This window comes from Hemitrygon akajei, chromosome 9 (assembly GCF_048418815.1).
Source record: "Hemitrygon akajei chromosome 9, sHemAka1.3, whole genome shotgun sequence".
Classification (NCBI taxonomy): Eukaryota; Metazoa; Chordata; class Chondrichthyes; order Myliobatiformes; family Dasyatidae; genus Hemitrygon; species Hemitrygon akajei.
In genome coordinates, this window is record NC_133132.1 from 68,580,355 (window position 1) to 68,599,886 (window position 19,532).

The 19,532-nt window shown below is 40.4% G+C and overlaps 1 protein-coding gene across 1 annotated transcript in view; it reads left to right on the forward strand.

Moving 5' to 3' along the window:
* Positions 1-19,532, forward strand: part of lbr (lamin B receptor) — a 63,048-nt gene that overhangs the window by 9,774 nt on the left and 33,742 nt on the right. The window contains exon 2 of the mRNA XM_073056243.1: positions 18,053-18,220. Coding sequence (XP_072912344.1) covers positions 18,056-18,220 — 165 coding nt within the window. The 5' untranslated portion in view covers positions 18,053-18,055. The remainder of the gene's footprint in view (positions 1-18,052; positions 18,221-19,532) is intronic.

Genomic DNA, 19,532 nt, shown 5'->3' on the forward strand with positions numbered 1-19,532 from the left:
ATATATTTTTTCTTCTTCTGACCTGCAATCGATTGCACCCTGTACTTCCCTTTTTGAATGTATTTTTGAGCTGACTGAATGATCTGGGGCATTCAGCATGGAGTGCAGTGATCAATTCCTTATGGCGGAACACGAATCCATGGTCGGCTCCATTACTCTGCACTGTTCTATGGTGTTTCAATTTTTTATAGCTGCCTGTAAGAAGACAAATCTCAAGGTTGTATACTGTATACATACTTTGATAATAAGTATATTTTGAACTGTGGGAAAGTATTGTAGCATTTCTAAGTTATACAATTTCCTTTGTTGGCCACTCTTAAAATGGAATTGCAAGATGATCTGATTGTATATGCTGATCATTTGAAACAACTACACACTGATATGGAATTTTGGTTCAGATACATACAGTATTCCAGATCGGGTGGTGGATCGATTTGGATAAATGTGAGTGATGTTGATACCACATTGCAGGAATGTTTTATTGAGCTGCAGAGTGATACAACAGCTCATGCAAAATTCAAACAGAACAAGCAAAATTTTTGGATAACTAGTGATATTCAAAATGTTTCCACAGCTCTGAGAGGAAGCAAAGTTGTTTTTAATTGGATTTCCCATCTATTTTCTGGTTGAATGTGGCTTTAGTCAAGCTCTACATCTGCTATTAAAGTTTGTAAGCATCTTGATGTTGTGAAAAGATGTGATCTTCAATTATCTTTAACCAACTTGCAACCAGATATTCAAAACCTCACTAGTTTGCATCTTGGGCCCCTTCTCCCATCTTTAACTCTCTTCCTTGCTCTGGTCTTCTGCCTACTCTGGATTATTTTATCACTAACTGCCAATGAAACATCAAACTTCTCAATTTTAACCCTCCTCACAATACTAACCTCCCTGATTGTGCTGCTCTCCACTCTCTCCCCACTAATCCCAACCTTACCAGATGTCAACTCTCAGACCACCTCCCTTTCTGCATCATCACCAACCTCATTGACTCTAGGCATCTTCTATTCACTGCCACCAACCTCATAGTTCCCTTACTCTGCCTGCACCTCCTAGTTCTACCTCTCATCCAAGATCCATAAACCTGACTCCGGGTAGACACATTGTTTCTGTCTGCTCCTGCCCCACAGAACTTGTGTCTGCAGTCCTTGACTCTGTTTTATCCCCCTTGGTTCAGTCCCTTCCTACTACATATGTGGCATTTTTATGTGCTCTTTCTTTTCAATGACTTTTAACTTCCCTCGCCCTGATCGTCTCAGTTTCCCAGTGGATGTCCAGCCCCTATGCACTTCTATCCCCTATCAGGAGGGCCTTAAAGCACTCTGCTTCTTTCTGGACAACAGACCCAACCAGTTCCCCTCCTCCACTACTCTCCTTCGTCTTGCGGAACCGATCCTCACCCTCAGCCATTTCTCCTTTAGCTACCCCCCCTTCCTTCATGCGCAAAGCGTGGCCACGGACACTTTCATGGGTCCCAGCTATACCTGCCTTTTCGTCAGCAATATGGAACCATCCATCTTTCAAGCCTACACCGGCATAGCTCCCCAACTCTTCCTATGCTACGTTGATGACTGAATTGATACAGCTTCCTGCATCCATGCAGAGCCTGTTAATTTCATCACCTTTGCCTCCAATTTCCACCCTGCCCTCAAATTTACTTGGTCCATTTCTGTCACTTCTCTCCCCTTCCTCAATCTTTCTGTCTCCATCTCTGAAGACAGTCTATCTACTGATACCATTTATAAACCCACTGACTCTCATGCTATCTAGACTACACCTCTTCCAACCATCACTTGTAAAAATGCTAATCCCTTTTCTCACTTCCTCCATCACCCTCACATCTGCTCTCAGTATGAGACTTTTCATTCCAGAACAACTGAGATGTCCTTCTTCAAAGAAAGAGGCTTCTCTTCCTCCACCATCAGAACTGCCCCCACCCACGTCTCTTCCATTTCACTTAAATTTGCCCTCACCCTGTTCTCCCTTCGCCACACCAGGGATAGGGCTCTTCTTGTCCTCCCCTGCCATTCCACAAGCCTCTGCATCCAGCACATAATTCTCTGTAACTTCTGCCGTCTCCAATGGCATCCTATCAGCAAGCAATTTTTTCATTCCTTCCTATTTTATGCTTTCTGTAGGGATCCCCTTGTCCATTCCTCCCTCCTGGCACTTATCCTTGCAAGCGGAATAAAGTGCTTATTCCCCTACACCTGCCCCTAGTTTTATTTTTCATATACACCTGTAACATTTAAAATATAATGTCTATAACTGCAGATCTTCCTCTCTACCTGAGGCCTTTAGGTTCAGACCCAGGGAATAACTGTCAAACACAGTTTACTTAAAAGTACATACTGTTTATTAGCAAGCTTGCATGCTCAGTTGAACTACAGAGCCCCAGTCACAGAGCATGGGAACTTGCTGTCTTGGGAACCTGCCACCCAAGTGAGCCCAGAGGACTGTTTGGAGCTGCTGATATACATTGTTATTACATATTTTGATAAGGGTACCGAGAAGCTTCTTGTAGAACAACCACTTCTTTGTTTATACATTATTCTCAAGCTGCCAATAAGTCAGTTAGGTTTTAGCCCTTTTAGTTCTGCATATACAGGGTAATTCCTCATAACCAGCAAAAACATGAATATTAACTATGTATTAGAATAATTAGTACAGTTGACCACAAAAACTTAAACAATTAATGGAAACTGGAGGGTGGGGACCACAGAGGTAAATGAAAGTCACAATTGGGTCAAAGCTGGTCAGTGGTATAGTGGCATCAACACTGTACTGAGTTCGAATCTGGCCAGTTCCTTGCATGCTTTCCATCCATGCTGGGTTGAGTGTTGAGTTAGCAATTCAACCTTGTTTTTTAAAAAAGCTAAATGTTATGGAAATGGCAAAAAAAAGCCACCAAAGGTGCCACAAGGCATGAAAAGGAACAACTGGTGGGCCACAAGCAGAAAAAGGTTGAGAACCACTGACTTGGATGACAAAATTGATGACTTTGTGGCCGTTTGCAGACAATACAAAGATAGATGGAGGGGCAGGCAGTGTTCAGGAAGCAAGGAGTCTGCAAAAAGACTTGGATATCTGTTTTCACACTTTAGTGGTTACTTTTATTTAGAATTTGGACTCCTGCATTTAGCTGAAACTAGCATTGAAAGGTATAGACTTACTGATTTGCATTATATTATTTCAATAATAATGTTCACATTCCAGATCTTGATTGTAGGTCATGTTAATTTCACTTCCCTCTTTTGGTATGATTTTTAAAAGATGATGTGTGATCTCCATCAGCCTTGTGTTTCAGATCTGAACAGTTTGATCTTTCATAAGGTGCCTCTAGTAAAGGGCCTCTAGGTTCTGGGTTCCAGTCTGCCTGTTCCAACTTCATTTTCATTGCTCAGCTCCAGAAATTTCAACTGGTGAGGCTGTTGCTTTTTTCTTCCCAAGGAAGCTTTGAGAACATAGAAACATAGAAAATAGGTGCAGGAGTAGGCCATTCGGCCCTTTGAGCCTGCACCGCCATTCAGTATGATCATGGCTGATCATCCAACTCAGAACCCTGTACCTGCTTTCTCTCCATATCCCCTGATCCCTTTAGCCACAAGGGCCATATCTAACCTCCTCTTAAATATAGCCAATGAACCGGCCTCAACTGTTTCCTGTGGCAGAGAATTCCACAGATTCACACCTGTGAATTATTGCGACAGATGAAATACTGACTTGAATAATGTACAAAGGAACTGAAAACCTGTTTTAAAAATACAGTAACATGTTTGTGTTGCCACTGGAACTTGATGTATGTAGTTAGAGCTTCATTACTGGGGATGTTGGCCAGGAGAAGACACTCATATTGGTTTGCTTATCCTGCAGTTATATTTGGAGGAATTTTGCAGAGGTAGTTTTGGTAGTACCTCTAGTTAATTGAGGTTTCTTTTGTAGGTCTGGAGGTTAGGGATCTTGGCTTCCTGATAGACACTTTGTACTGGGTTTGAGGTCTTGATCTTTCATCTTTTCAGGTGGTCAAATGCTGTGCTTGACTCACGGGAGGCAGTGGTAATGTAATCACCACTATTGCTGATAGGTGGGTTTCAAGATATGGATACTGACTCATATCCAAGATCTTGCTGGAGGATATGTATCAGTTTGTGCTGTTAATCAGGAAAATTTGGTCGTGTAGCTTTGTTTAAAGACTGTTTCATGTAAAGTCTATTCTCTTGTATGTTTCAGTGAATGAAAGTGCAATGACTTGGCATTCAATCTCAAACTGAACTTCAGTTTGATTGAAGTTGAATGACTTTGGTCCTGGAGCGACAGGTTCTGTTGTTATCTGTTTCTCCCCCCCCCCCCCCCCCCCCCCATTTAGGCTAACTTTATTCCAGTTAGATTAGGTTTGTGATGGACCCTTGGTTAGAATTCAATATTGTATAATGTAATTTCCAGTACACGTGTAAAGGAGAATGAAATAATTGTTACTCTGATTGTGATGCAGCACAACATAACACAGCAAGGTAAAGAAAACAATAATAAAACAGAATAAATATAAACACATAGGATGACTTGTGTACAGATACTTCTGTGCCTAGCTTCACTTTATGGACATACAGTTAATGTATACAAGGTGGCTGATGGGAAATAATAAAGTAATGGTAATGGGGGGAATGGGAGGATCAGTTAATGGGTGGATGTATTGATCAGCCTTACTGCTTGGGGAAAGTATGTGGTTTTTGAGTCTGGTGGCCCTGGTGTGGATGCCATGTAGCCTTCCCCCTGATGGGAGTGGGCAAACAGTTCATGAGCAGGGTGGGTGGGATCCTTCATAATGTTACTGACTATTTTCTGGCACCTTTCTGTTTATGTTCTTGATGGTGGGTAGGCTGGTGATGTGTTGGGCAGTTTTGACAGTTGGCTAGTAACTACGTGCTCGGAAATTCATGGGGTAGCATTAATAATTGAATGATTCCTAGTGGAAATGTTTTGAATGCTCAGAGTACATCAGACTTTTAAGTTATCAAGTCAGTTTGGAGGTATCTGTAGATCATGCTGTATTTCCTTGGCCAAAATGTGCTTACAGTTTATGAATACTATTGGTTTTTTTTCCTCTTTTGGGTAGGTTGCTAGTACTTGATTGTCTCAAAATCAGAGTTGTACAACATGCAAGCCCAACTTGTCCACGATAATCAATGGCTATCCTTCCATATTAATTCCATTGTCCAGCTCTTGGTCTATAGCCCTCTGTGTGATGATTCAATGCTCATCTAGATAGTTCTCAAAATGCTATTAGTAACACAGCTTCAGTCACCCATTTTGCAAGGGTGGATTTCTATTTACCAAATGGCCAATAATATAAGCCACTTGTATATGAGAAATAATATTTATTATATATACATGTGACTAATAGAGTGGTTGGAATCTGGAATGTACTGGCTGAGGTAATAATGGAGGCAGGTACTGTTGTAACATTATTTGTCTAAATTACTTAATTAAATTGTCAAAGCTAAGAAGGTTATTGACCAAGTGCTGCTGATGGTACTCGAGTAGATTGGTACTTGGTGGTTGGCGTGGATGCAGATGGCCAAAGGCACTGTTTCTATGCTATATGTCAATCATTCAAAGCCTAGAATTCCTCCATGTGCTGGAAGCTTAGTTTTTCTTTAATATTTGTCTGTTGCTCACCACATACTACAGTAGCATGCAAAAGTTTGGGCACCCCTGGTCAAAATTTCTCTTACTGTGAATAGTTAAGTGAGTAGAAGAAGAACTGATCTCCAAAAGTCATAAAGTTAAAGATGAAACATTCTTTTCAACATTTTAAGCAAGTATTACTTTTGTTTTGTACAATTTTAGAGTGGGGAGAAAGAAAAGGAGCACCATGCAAAAGTTTGGGCACCCCAAGAGATGTGAGCAGTCAGATAACTTTTACCAAGGTCTCAGACCTTGATTAACTTGTTAAAGCTGTGGCTTGTTCACAGTTCTCATTAGGAAAGACCAGGTGATGCAAATTTCAAAGCTTTATAAATACCCTGACTCCTCAAACCTTGTCCCAACAATCAGCAGCCATGGGCTCCTCTAAGCAGCTGCCTAGCACTCTGAGAATTAAAATAAATGATGCCCACAAAGCAGGAGAAGGCTATAAGACAATAGCAAAGCATTTTCAGGGAGCCGTTATCTCAGTTCATAACGTAATTAAGAAGTGGCAGTTAACAGGAACGGTGGAGGTCAAGTTGAGGTCTGGAAGACCAAGAAAACTTTCTGAGGGAACTGCTCATAGGATTGCTAGAAGGGCAAATCAAAACCCCTGTTTGACTGCAAAAGTCCTTCAGGAAGATTTAGCAGACTCTGGTGCAACAACACCTGCACAAATATGACCTTCATGGAAGAGTCATCAGAAGAAAATCTTTCCTGCGTCCTCACCACAAAATTCAGCATCAGAAGTTTGCAAAGGAACATCTGAACAAGCATGATGCATTTTGGAAGCAAGTCCTGTGGACTGATGAAGTTAAAATAGAACTGTTCATCTGCAGTGAGCAAAGGTATGTTTGGAGAGTAAACGGTGCAGAATTTAATGAAAAGAACACCTCTCCAACATGTTAAGCACGGGGGGTGGATTGATCATGCTTTGGGCTTGTGTTGCATCCAGTGGCACGGGGAACATTTCACTGGTAGAGGGAAGAATGAATTCAATTAAATACCAGCAAATTCTGGAAGCAAACATCACACTGTCTGTTTAAAAAAAAACACGAAAAGAGGATGGCTTCTACAACAGGATAATGATCCTAAATACACTTATATCCACAATGGACTACCTCAAGAGGCGCAAGCTGAAGGTTTTGCCATGGTCCTCACAGTCCCCCGACCTAAATGTCATCGAAGATCTGTGGATAGACCTTGAGCAGTGCATGCAAGACAGCCCAAGAATCTCATAGAACTAGAAGCCTTTTGCAAGGAAGAATGGGTGAAAATCCCCCAAACAAGAATTAAAAGACTCTTAACTGGCCACAGAAAGCATTTACAAGCTGTGATACTTGCCAAAGGGGGTGTTACTAAGTACTGACCATGCAGGGTGCCCAAACTTTTGCTTTGGGCCCTTTTCCTTTTTTGTTATTTTGAAATTGTAAAAGATTGAAATAAAAAAGTAATCTTGCTTAAAATATTAAAGAAATGTGTCATCTTTAATTTTATGCCTTTTGGAGATCAGATCTTTTACTCACTTAACTATTCACAGTAACAGAAATTTTGACCAGGGATGCCCAAACTTTTGCATGCCACTGTATATTCCTATTCTGCTGCCAATTTAGCTTTAAACTCCCCACACCAACTCCAGTGTCTTGATGTCATGAATGTCAGGAGCAGATGGATAGACTATTTCTTGTTGGTAGTGGTTATTACCTTTGTGACGTGAATGTATCTTCATTGAGTAGCTTGGGACTAGGTCTTTGTGCACGCAAACCTAAACTGCTTTTTCTGAGAAGTGAAGTGGAACATTGAGCAGTCGTCAAAGAACATAATTCATTTCTGGTGACATCCAAAACTCTCTGAAATGTTTACTCTGGATTAGCTGACTTTCAACAGTGTTTTCGTGTTTTAAAACTGCTGCTGGTCAACCCATAAATGTAGAATTGGGAGAAACATGTATAGCCTTGATTAGTAATCACTAGGATACTGACAGAGTATCTTGATCAATAGCCATTGATTGTGGTTTAGAGAAGCAAGAGTAGCTTGCATAATATTAAAGGAATTGTTGCCCATTGAAGCAATGTCGCAATCCTTCTAAGTTCTCATTCATGTTATTAAATTATATACATGAGAATCCAAGTCCTTTAAGGAGAAAAAGAAATGCACCATCGGTTAATTTAATTTTGCATAGCTTCTTTATTGTTCTTGACCTCTATTGTAACACGGTTTTTATTTTTTAAGCACAATTTTTGTTTGTACAGTCGGTCCTCCTTATCCATGGGTTCTGCATGTGCGGATTCAACCAACCACGGATCAGGAAAACCCGGAAGTTCTCTCTCCAACACTTGTTGTTTGAGCATGTACAGACTTTTTTTCTTGTCATTATTCCCGAAACAATACAGTATAACAACTATTTACGTAGCATTTACATTGTATTAGGTATTATAAGTAATCTGGAGATGATTTAATGTTTACGGGAGGATGTGCATAGGTTACCGCGGATCGGGAATCAAGAAAAAAAACATAAGTTCTCTAAGTCGGAACAGGTACATCTGGTATTATTTAGCATCAGTTAGTCAAACGTTTGTCTTGGTATATGGTATATATTTTACCATTCTATGCATATAAAACATCTGTATTTTAATAATTAAACCACTGCGTTGCTTAGTAATAATTGTAGCTTTCATCAGGGCAGGGCCTTCACATGCTCCATTATTCTCACTTTATCCTTTAAAATTGTTCCGATCGTTGACGAACTGTTGCAAAACACTTTTCCAATGACTGATGGTGTTTCACCTCTTTCCAATCGCTTTATTATTTCCACTTTATTTTCAATTGTGATCATTTTCTGGAACAGAAACACTGCGGGTGGCTGGTCCCGAGCTCTGCTGGGTCATAAAGTCTGGAGCTCCGCCAGGTCCTAAAGTCCACTGACTTGAGCATCCACGTATTTTGGTATCCGCGGGAGGACCTGGAACCAATCCCCCATGGATAAGGAGGGTCAAATGTACTTATTTTCAATATAAGTAGCTAAGAGTTTGAAATAGTCTAGTGTAAATTAAGCTGAAATTCTGTGTATTCATTCTTACTAATCCATCCACTTGATACTCAGTAGGACTTGCTGAATCATGATTTAGTCATACCTCAATTTTAAAATTCACGTTCTTGTTTTCAACTCTCTTTATAGCCTCATCAGTTCTTATTTCTGTAAATGTCCTCCAGCCTTATAATGTTTCAACATTTCAGCACTTCATGCCTCTTAAGCATTCTCAATTTTAAATATTCCCTATCAATGGCAGTTACTGTGGTCCATTCTGAAATTATGGAAATTATGTACTGTGTTCTGTGTTTCCTGTTAAGTTTTAACAGTTTATCCTCATTTAAAATGCTCCTTAAAATCTGCTTTACTGAGCAAGCATTTGGTCATCTTCCCTAATATCTCCTCATGTCTTAGACAAAATTTGGTTACTAAACTGCTGCTGCCCTAAACTGTTTTAGAAAAAATGTTGGATCTGACTCACGATTTAGAGTAATATGTCTTTAACTCCGTTTTGAAATGTTACTTCATTCTTTGTAAAAGACAGCTATAAAATTTTTTAAATTCCAGAATATCCAAATTTTAAAAAAGATAAATCTCATTTGTGCAATTGGGTTGCCACCGAAGACAGTATTTTGAGGAACTTTGAAACAAAATTGGTTGGTTACAGCACCATTATCTTTTATTGGCAGATGTGGAAGCAATTGTAAAATGCACCACAAAGGAAATATTAAAACATTATCGTGTAATGGCTTGAGTTTTCATGCTAGCTTGCATTTTTCCCAAAGAAATTGAGAATTAATCTTTTTTTGCCAGACTGAATAAATTTACTAGCAATAAAGTTAAGTGCTAAGAATGATCTTTTACTCTCTGGTTTTATGTAGCCAAATTAAGACTTCAAGCATAAAAGTTTGTTAAGCAAAATCAAGTGCATTACATTAAATACTTGCTTCAAGAGGCAGACAAATGAATTCAAATAGACTGTTGACTATTATCATAAAATGAATCTGTTTGGTTTTGCAGTTATAGTTAGTTGAAAGAGAAATTATGTTTGACAAAGTTATTGGTATCTTTTGAATTTGAATCTAGTTGACGAAGTACAACCAACGGATCTAGTATATTTAGATTTTTCTGAACCATTCAATAATGCTCAGTCAAAAGCTGCTCTGGTGACAAAGAATATAGTCTGAACATTGAAATTTAGCTCTTTTGTCCATTTTTGGACTTCGTGTTAAAGCCCAAACTGAGTATCAGTGAGTTAGTTATTGGTGAGTATGTGCCTTTATAATAGCAGAAAATCACCTGTCAGCATCTTAGTAATTGGGTTTGGTTGCTTTCTATGGGCAGGTGATACTGAAGTAACAATTCACTGAGCATACAGCACAGAAACTAGCCCTTTGGCCCAATTCATCTATGATGATCAAATTGACTACTTGAACTAGTCCTTCTTGCATGCATTTGGTCCAAATTGCTTTAAATCTTTCTGATCCATGTGTATGCCTAAATGTAATTGTATCTACCTTTACCATTCCCTCTGGCAGCTTGTTCCACGTACCTATCAACCTATGTCTTCTAGTTTTAGACCCCCCCCCCCCTTCACCTATCTGTCCCCCTTAGATTTTGTATACCTCTCCACTATCACCCCTCAGTCCCCTGAGCTCCAAGGGGAGAAAGGCCTCAGCCTATGTAGTCTCCTATAACTCAAGCCCTCCAGAGTCATCCCTGTGAATCTTTTCTGTACCTTTTCAGCTTAATAGCAGTCTTCGCAAAGTGAGATGACCAGAACTGCACTCGATACTTTCCAGAATGGTCTTGCCAGCATCAAGTACAATTGTAACATCATGTCCCACCTCTTTTGCTCAATATTCTGATTGATGAAGCCAAGGGTGATAAATACTACCTCACCACCCTGTTAACCTGTGTTACACTTTCAAGAAACTGTATATTTGTATCCTGGGTTTCTGTGTTCTACAACATTCTCCGGGACCTTGCTGTTTATTATCTATTTCCTTCCCTGGTTCCCTGAATTTCCCAGCATCCCAGATGTCAGTATGCAGCCGATCCAATTCACTCCACGTGATATCAAGAAATGGCTGAAAGCACTGGATACCGTGAAGGCTATGGTCCCTGATGTTATCCCGGCAATAGACCTGAAGATTTGTGCTCCAGAACTTGCCGCGCCGGTAGCCAAGCTGTTCCAGTACAGCCACAGCACTTAATCTACCCGGAAATGTGGAAAATTGTCCAGGTTATGGCCTGTACACAAGAAACAAGTCAAGTTAACCCACCCAATTACTGCCCAATCAGCTACTCTCAAACATCAGCAAAGTAATGGAAGAGGTTATTATCTGTGCTATCATACAGCGCCTTCTCGGCAATAACCTGCTTACGGTTGCCCAGTTTAGATTCCATCAAGGCCATTCAGCTCCTGACCTCATCACCTCCTTGGTCCAAATATGGACTGAAGAGCTAAATACCAGAGGTGAGGTGAGAGTGATAGCCCTCAACATCAAGGCAGCATTTGACCAAGTATGGCATCAAGGTGCCCTAGCTAAAATTGAATCGATGGGAATTAGGGGGAAAACCCTTTGCTGGTTGGAATCATACCTGACACAAAGGAAGATGGTTGTGGTGGTTAGAGGTAAATCATCTCATTCTCAGGACATCACTGCAGGACTTCCTCAGTGAAGTGTCTTAAGACCAACCATCTTCAGCTGCTTCATCAATGACTTTCTTTCTGTCATGAGGTCAGTAGTGGGGATGTTCGCAGATGACCACACAATGCTCTGCACCATTTGTGACTCCTCAGATAGTGAAACAGTTCCTGCCCAAATGCAGTAAGACTTGGACAATATCCAAGCTTGTGCTGACAAATGGTAAGTAACAATTGAGCCATGCAAGTGCCAGGCAATGACCATCTCCAGCAAGAGAGGCTCTGACTATCGTCCCATGACGTTCAATGGTATCACCATCACTGAATCCCTTACTATCAACAACCTGGGGGTTACCATTGACAGGAAACTGAACTGTTCCAGCCATGTAAATACCGTGGCTACCAGAACAGGTCAAAGGCTAAGAATCCTGCGGCGTGTAACTTGCCTCCTAACTCCCCAAAGCCTGACCACCATCTACAAGGCTCAGATCAGGAGTGTAATGGAATACTCGCCACTCGCCTGGATGAGTGCAGTTCCATCAACACTCAAGAAGCTTGACACCATCCAGTACAAGGCAGCCCACTTGATTGGTACACCTTCCACAAGCATCAACAAATATTGCAGCTGTGTGTACAACGCACCAAAGTTCCTAGGGCAGCACCTTGCAGACCCACAACAACAACCACCTAGAAGAACGAGAACAGCAGATACCTGGAAACACCACCACTTAGAAATACCCCTCCAAGTCACTCACCATCCTGACTTGGAAACATATCGCCATTCCTTCATTCTTGCTGGGACAAAATTATGAAATTCCCTCCCTAAAAGCACTATAGGTGTACCTACACCTCAGGGACTGCAGCGGTTCAAGAAGGCAGCTCATCACCACCTTCTCAAGGGCAACTAGGGATGGGCAATAAATGTTGGCTTAGCTGGTGTCGCCCACATCCTGTAAATTAATAAATTTTTTAAAAAGTAGCCCAAATTTAATCACGTGGATTAAACTGTTATATTTGTGTCCCACTGCCTCTGTTTTGACCAACTCTCAGCAGTCTCAAATGTGGAACTCACCAAGGGTGCCCCTTAAGCCTGTTACTTTTTGATCTGGCCATAGAGCCATTGGCGATTGCATTCCTTAGTTGTGCAGATCTGACAGGGATTTGGAGGGAGGGAGTTGAGCACAAAGTCTCCCTTTATGCTGACAATCTTTTACTTTTATCAAACCCGATCACCTCCCTACCCCCCATGTTCTCATTCTTTAACAAATTTAGCCAGTTTTCAGGATACAAACTTAATTTACACAAGAGCAAACTTTTTCCAATAAATGGAGAAGCACAAGCATCAGAGTTCCATAACCTCCCTTTTAAGGTAGTGAATAACTAATTTACTTACCTTGGCGTCACAGTAACAAGGATTTATAAGCATCTTTTTGGAGAAAATTTCACAAATTTGTTAAATCAAACAAAACAGAGCCTACCGCACAGTTGTCACCCCTGTCCATGTCCCTGATGGGCTAAATTAATGTTGTCAAAATGAACATCCTTCCTAAATTTTTATACCTTTTTCAATCCATACCAATTTTCATTCCTAAAGTCTTTGACTCACTAGACTCAGTCATATCATCCTACTTATGGAAGGACAAGCAGCTCCGACTTAATATTAAGTCCATCTTCAAAAATCTAAAAGCGTTGGGGCATGGCTCTGCCCAATTTCCACTTATTACTGGGGAGCTAACATAGGCTATCTCATCTTCTGTTCTCATTTCCACAACCAATCTGACTGCCCAATATGGGTAGCAATGGAGCTGAACTTCGCACTTCTTGGATCCGCACTCCCTCTTCTTACGCCTAAACCAATTGCTAATCCTGTTACCAGGCACACCCTGAGAATATGGATTCAGTTCAGAAAGTATAGTGGTCTCTATGGCTTCTCGCTTTCAAGTCCTATTCTACATAATCACCTCTTCCAGCCTTCTGTACATGATCCAACATTTCAAGACTGGTATAGAAAGGGCATCAGGCACTTTTTTATAGACAACTGTTTTGAATCATTTGAACAATTGTCTGCAAAGTTTAACTTACCCAACACTCATTTCTTCAGATATTTGCAAATTAGACATTTTATCAGCCCTTTGTTATCAAACTAACCTGAGGCATGTGACATAAACGTTGTTGATGTGTTTCTCTTACATGAATCCATTGCACAAAGGTCATATCTACTACTTGTGACAAGCTAGCGGTTCTGAGGCGAGCCCTCCCCCCTGATAAAATTAAAACTGCTTGGGAGCAAGATTTAAATTTTTCACTGTCAGATGATGTATGGGATTCAGTTCTCAAGTTAGTTAACGCAACCTGTTTATGTGCCCGCCACTGCCTGTTACAGTTCAAGGTCATACACAGGACCCATATGTCTAAAGCTAAATTATCTCACATTTACCCAGATGTTAATCCCTGCTGTGACAAATGCAAAAGGGGCAAGGCTTCCCTTATTCACATGTACTGGACATGTCCTAGCTTGGAAAAATACTGGAGAGATGTTTTCCAAACTCTATCCCAAATACTTAATTAGAATCTGGAGCCTAACCCTTTGATTGCTCTTTTCGGCACCTCCATAGAGGGGGACACGCAAACATCGCATTCTGTCTTTTGCCTCTCTTGGCCATGCACGCAGTCTTTCTCAGGTAGGAGGGATGCTGCCCCGCTCACCCATGCTTAGTGGCTTAGGGACATCATGTCCAGTCTATACCTTAAGAAGATCCATTATTCAACTCTCAATTCACACATAAAGTTCCAAAAGGTGTGGGGACCCTTTCTTGAATATTTTCAGAATTCCCAGCCAAACTAAAGGTTCACCCCCTTCTTCCTTTCCTCTGCACATAACTCCCTGACTTTCAGCGTTCTCCGGTAAAATTCTACAAACTCAGGTGTGTAAACATACAACAGTTTATGTGTTAGGAAAATACAACTTCTCTATACCAATGCAGCTCTGTGGGGATAAAGGTTCTGTTTAACCCTTTTTGCTAATGCAATGATGGCTTGGAGATGGGAATTGGGAAGGGTAGGGAGGGGCTGGGAGGCAACCAAAGCATGGTTGTACTATGGGTGCATCTTTCATAGATGTGAATTGTACATTTGTTATGTACTGCACAGACCTCCTTTGTACCATGCTTTCTTGATTTAAAAAAAACAATAAAAATATTGCTGAGGGAAAAAAAAGTAGCTGGACAGTTCATAAACAAGAACATAGTCCTCACGGGCATCCTCATGTTTTTATACCTACCGTGTCCATTGTTCCATTTCCATGTTTAATGATATGAGTCAAAGAATTATAAAATCATGCATTTAGAATGGCATTATCAAAAATATACACCGTTAAAAACAAAAATAATACTAGTCACAAGAAGGTCATATGAGCCATAAAGCAGGTAATAAAACTAAAGTTTTCAGTGAAATTCTAAGCAGAAATTAATCATGCAATGATTAGCCAAACTTTAGTCACTGTCAATTTAGTTAAATATAAAATGAAACTAAGTTAAAATAAAATTCTGATTGTATTGGACAGTTATCACAATACTTTTAAAACAATGTACAGTATTGCCCAGATGCTATAGTGGAGCAACCAGGAAGTCTCACCCAAGTTTTCTCCCCATTCCCTTTAAATGCTTTACTCCTTTGATGTTGTAACTGCTTTTGGCAATATTGTAAAACACTCAACTTTACTTAACTCTATTCATCTAACACAAGTATATATTTTCCTTTAGCCTAGCTTACAACTTGTTTACAATAACATTTATTATGACAGATGTCCTCACTTCTAAAGTTGTTCTGGAATAGTTTTGAAAACATTTGCACCCATACTTAGTCATAAACTTCATCGTCTTTTGTACGATACTATGTATCTTATGCCAATCTACAGTGCTAGGGAAACATTTTCTTAAAACTACTAGATCAGTTCAAAGCACATTTAAATAGACATATAGCATTGATCGTGTGGATAACCAAAGGCTTTTTCCCAGGGTTGAAATGGCTAACACAAGGGGCATAGTTTTAAGGTGCTTGGAAATGGGTACCAAGGGGATTTCAGGGTAAATTTTTCCCACACAGAGTGGTGGGTATGTGGAATGCACTGCCAGCAGCAGTGGTGGAAGTGGATACAATAGAGTCTTTTAAGAGGCTCTTAGGTAGGTACATGGAGCTTAGAAAAATAGAGGGCTATGTGCTAGGGAAATTCTAGGCAGTCTCTAGTGTAGGTTACATGGTCGGCACAACATTGTGGGCAGAAGGGCCTGTAATGTGCTGATAAATCTCTCTGTTCTATATAGCTCATCCCCCTCTGCACCCTTTCGACTCCCATATCCCATAGTGCTATAGGGAGATGCTATCTGTAGAAATGAATGGGCATATATTAAAAAAATTAGTGGGAAGCTAGACGATTGGGCAGCTTTTAAAAACCAATATAAGGCAACTTAAAAAATAATGAGTGAAAAGATGAAATATAAAGGTAAGCTAACCAATAATATCAAAGAGGATACCAACGGTTTTTCAAATATAAAGTATATAGAGTAAAAGAGAGGAAACAGTGAATATTGGACTGCTGGAAAATTACACTGGAGAGGTAGTAATTCAGAGAAACTTTTAAGTATTTTGCATCAGTCTTCACAGTGGATGACAATAGCAGTATGTGAGAAATTTGAGTGTCGGGGCAGAAATGAGTGTAGTTGCTATTAGTAAGGACAAAGTACTTGGGAAGCTGAAAGGTCTGAAAGTCACCTGGATGAGATGCACTACTCACCCCGGGATTCTGAAGGAGCTAGCTGAAGAGATTGTGGAAGCATTAGGAATGATCTTTTAAAGAATCACTAGATTCTGGAATGGTTCCAGAGGACTGAAAAACTGCAAATGTCTCTCTAATCTTCAAGAAGGCAAGGAGACAGAAGAAAGGAAATTATAGATCAGTAAATCTGACCACAGTTGTTAGAAAGATGTTGAAGTCCATTATTAAAGATGAGGTTTTGGGGTTCTTCGAGGCACATGAAAAGTATGCCAAAGTTAGCATGGTTTCCTTCAGGGGAAATCTTGCCTGACAAATCTCCTGGAATTCTTTGAGGAAATAACAGGCAAGAAAGACAAAGAGCCAATGGATACTATTTATTTGAATTTTCAGAAAGCTTTTGACAAGGTGCCACAAATGGGGTTGCTAAACATGGTAAGAGCCTATGGTATTACAGGAAAGATACTAACATAGATCGAAGATTGGCTAACTGGCAGGAGGCAAAGACTGGGAATAAAGGGGTCCTGTTCTGGTTGACTGCCAGTGACTAGTGGTGTTCCGATTATATATCAATTTAAATGATGGAATTGATGGCTTTATGGCCAAAGATAGGTGGAGGGGTAGGTAGTGTTGAAGAAACTGAGAGTCTGCAGAAGGACTTGGACAGATTGAAAGAATGGGCAAAGAAGTGGCAGATGGAATATAGTGTCGGGAAGTGTATGGTCATGTACTTTGGTAGAAGGACTAAAGGTGTAGACTGTTTTCTAACCAAGGAAAAAAATCAGAAATTAGAGGTACAGAAGGATTTGGGAATCCTTGTGCAGGATTCCCTAAAGGTGGGTTGAAATGGTGGTAAGGAATGCTAACATTAATTTCAGGAGGGCTAGAATATGAGAGCAAGGAAGTGATGCTGAAGCTTTATAAGACGTTAGGTCAGATTTTTAACAGCTTTAGGCCCCTTGTCTAAGAAAAGATGTGTTGGCACTGGAGAGGGTCCAGCGAAGGTTCATGAGAATGATTCTGGGAATGGAAGGGTTAACAAATATCATTGATTGATTACTCTGGGCCTGTACTCTTGGAATTTAGAAGAATTGGGGGGATGGGAGCAGAGGCGTTTCTCATTGAAACGCATCAAATATTTAAAGGTCTAGATAGAGTGGATGTGGAGAGGATATTTCCTATAGTGGGGGAGTCTACGACCAGAGGACACTGTCTTAGAATAGAGGAACATCCATTTAGAACAGGAATGAGGACTAATTTCTTTAGCCAGAGGGTGGTGAATCTGGGATTCATTGCCACAGATGCCTTTGGAGGCCAAGTCATTGAGTGTGTTTAAAGCAGAGGTTGATAGATTCTTGGTTAGACATGGCGTCAAAGGTTACAGGGAGAAGGCAGGAGAATGGAGTTGAGAGGGATTTTAAATCAGCCATGATGGAATGGCAGAACAAACTCAATGGGCTGAGTGTCTAATTCTGCTCCTATGTCTTATGGTCTTGTGATCTAACATTTAAAATGTACTTGTACTAGTACATAGATGGGAATTGTTTAGAGGGATTGGACCAAACAAGGGCAAGTGGGACTAGTATAATGGTCATCTTAGTTGGCATGTACAGTTAGGTTGAGAGGGCTGTTTCCGTGCTGTATGAATCTGACTCAAGTACTGATCCATGTGGACTACCACCTTCCAATAAGAGTAGCTATATCTGGCCTTAATAGTTTATTATTGAGTTTGTCATCCAAGGCCTTTTACAGATCTAGATAAACATAATCTATTACATCACTGTTAACCATTTGTTCTTTTGTGATTCGTGCATGTATTAGAATTGAAGGAAGAAGTGATTGTAATCATTGACCAGGAAGCTTTATTTTTCATTTCTTTCTAATCACCACAAATGATCAAATGTTTTCTATGCAGACAATGCCATCCAAAACGTTCTCAGTTGGGGAAGTAGTAATGGGCCGTTGGCCAGGTGGTCACCTATACTACGAGGTGCAAGTAATGAGTTACAACAAGAGCACCCAGTTGTATACAGTAAAGTACAAGGATGGGACAGAACTGAATCTAAAAGAAAGTGATATTAAGGTAAGGCTGGTCACTGAAGATTTTAAGATTGCAAATAATAATCTATCAGGACTATAGTATGCAGATCTGATAATATTTTAATATTCTTCTCAACCCTTGGAGACACAAAAGGTTGTAGATGCTGGAATCTGGAGTAAAAAAAAAACCTTGCAAGAAGAAATCACCGGGTCAAGCAGCATCCATGGAGGCATAGGGATGATTAATATTTCAGGGAGGCTCTGCATCAGGACTAAGGGAATAGAAAGAAGATGTCTGTATATGGAAGTGAAAGGGAGGGGTAGGTAATAGTGGAACTAGTTGGGGGAGGGAGGGGTATAGGAAAGATGAACCAGGGCAAAGGAACCCTGCAGATGGATATGTGGATAATGTGCAGATGGAACCTGGTGGAGGAGGCTAATAGGTCTTGTTAAGGGGGTGGGGTGCGGGAAGATTAGGTTGAAAAAGATAAACCAAAAAGAGAGAACTTGACTAAAATGATGTAAGTTGCAGGGTGTGGGTAACTTGACATTTGGAAAATTCAATATTCATACCATCTGGGTTGTAGGCTACCCAGGCAGAATATGAGGCATTCTTCTAGTTTACATTTGGTCTCACTGTGGCAGTGGAGAAGGTGAAATACAGACAGGTCAGGGTGGGCATGGAAAGGGAAGTTGGAAGATACACAGTGAACAACATAGGTTTTGTAAGCCATCTATACAGATCTTTTCAATGCATATGTACATTGAGGTAGTACCAGGGAAAAACAACAGAATGTAAAATATACTGTTGCTGTTACAGAGAAAGTGCAGTACAGGTAGACAAATAGGTGTCAAGGTGAGTTATACAGTTACCTTGTTCCCCTGCTGATTTTTTTTAAGCTTAGTTTTTGTAAAAGCCATGTTGAGATAGATTGTAAAGTCGAGGTCATCCTTGGCATATAAGAGGTCCATTCAAGTGTCATGACAGCAGGATAGAAGCTGTCCTTCTGTATGATGATGTGTGCTTTCAAGTGGTTATCTTCTGTCCGATAGGGAGGAGAAGAGGGAATATCTGAGGTGGGTGGTGTCTCTGATTATGTTGGTTGTTTTTCCAAGTCAGTGATAAGTATAGACAGTTATGGGCTGTTTGTTTTTATGACGGGCTGAGCTGTGTCCATAACTGCAATTTCTTGTAGTCTCAGGCAGAACAGTTGGCATACTAAGCTGTGATGCATCTGGATTGAATGTTTTGATAATTGGACATGAGTTCTTCTCATTTGCATTTATCTTGGAGAAGGAAATGTAAGTTAGTGAGTAGAGCAGAGAACAGTGATATCCCGAACCATATTGACATT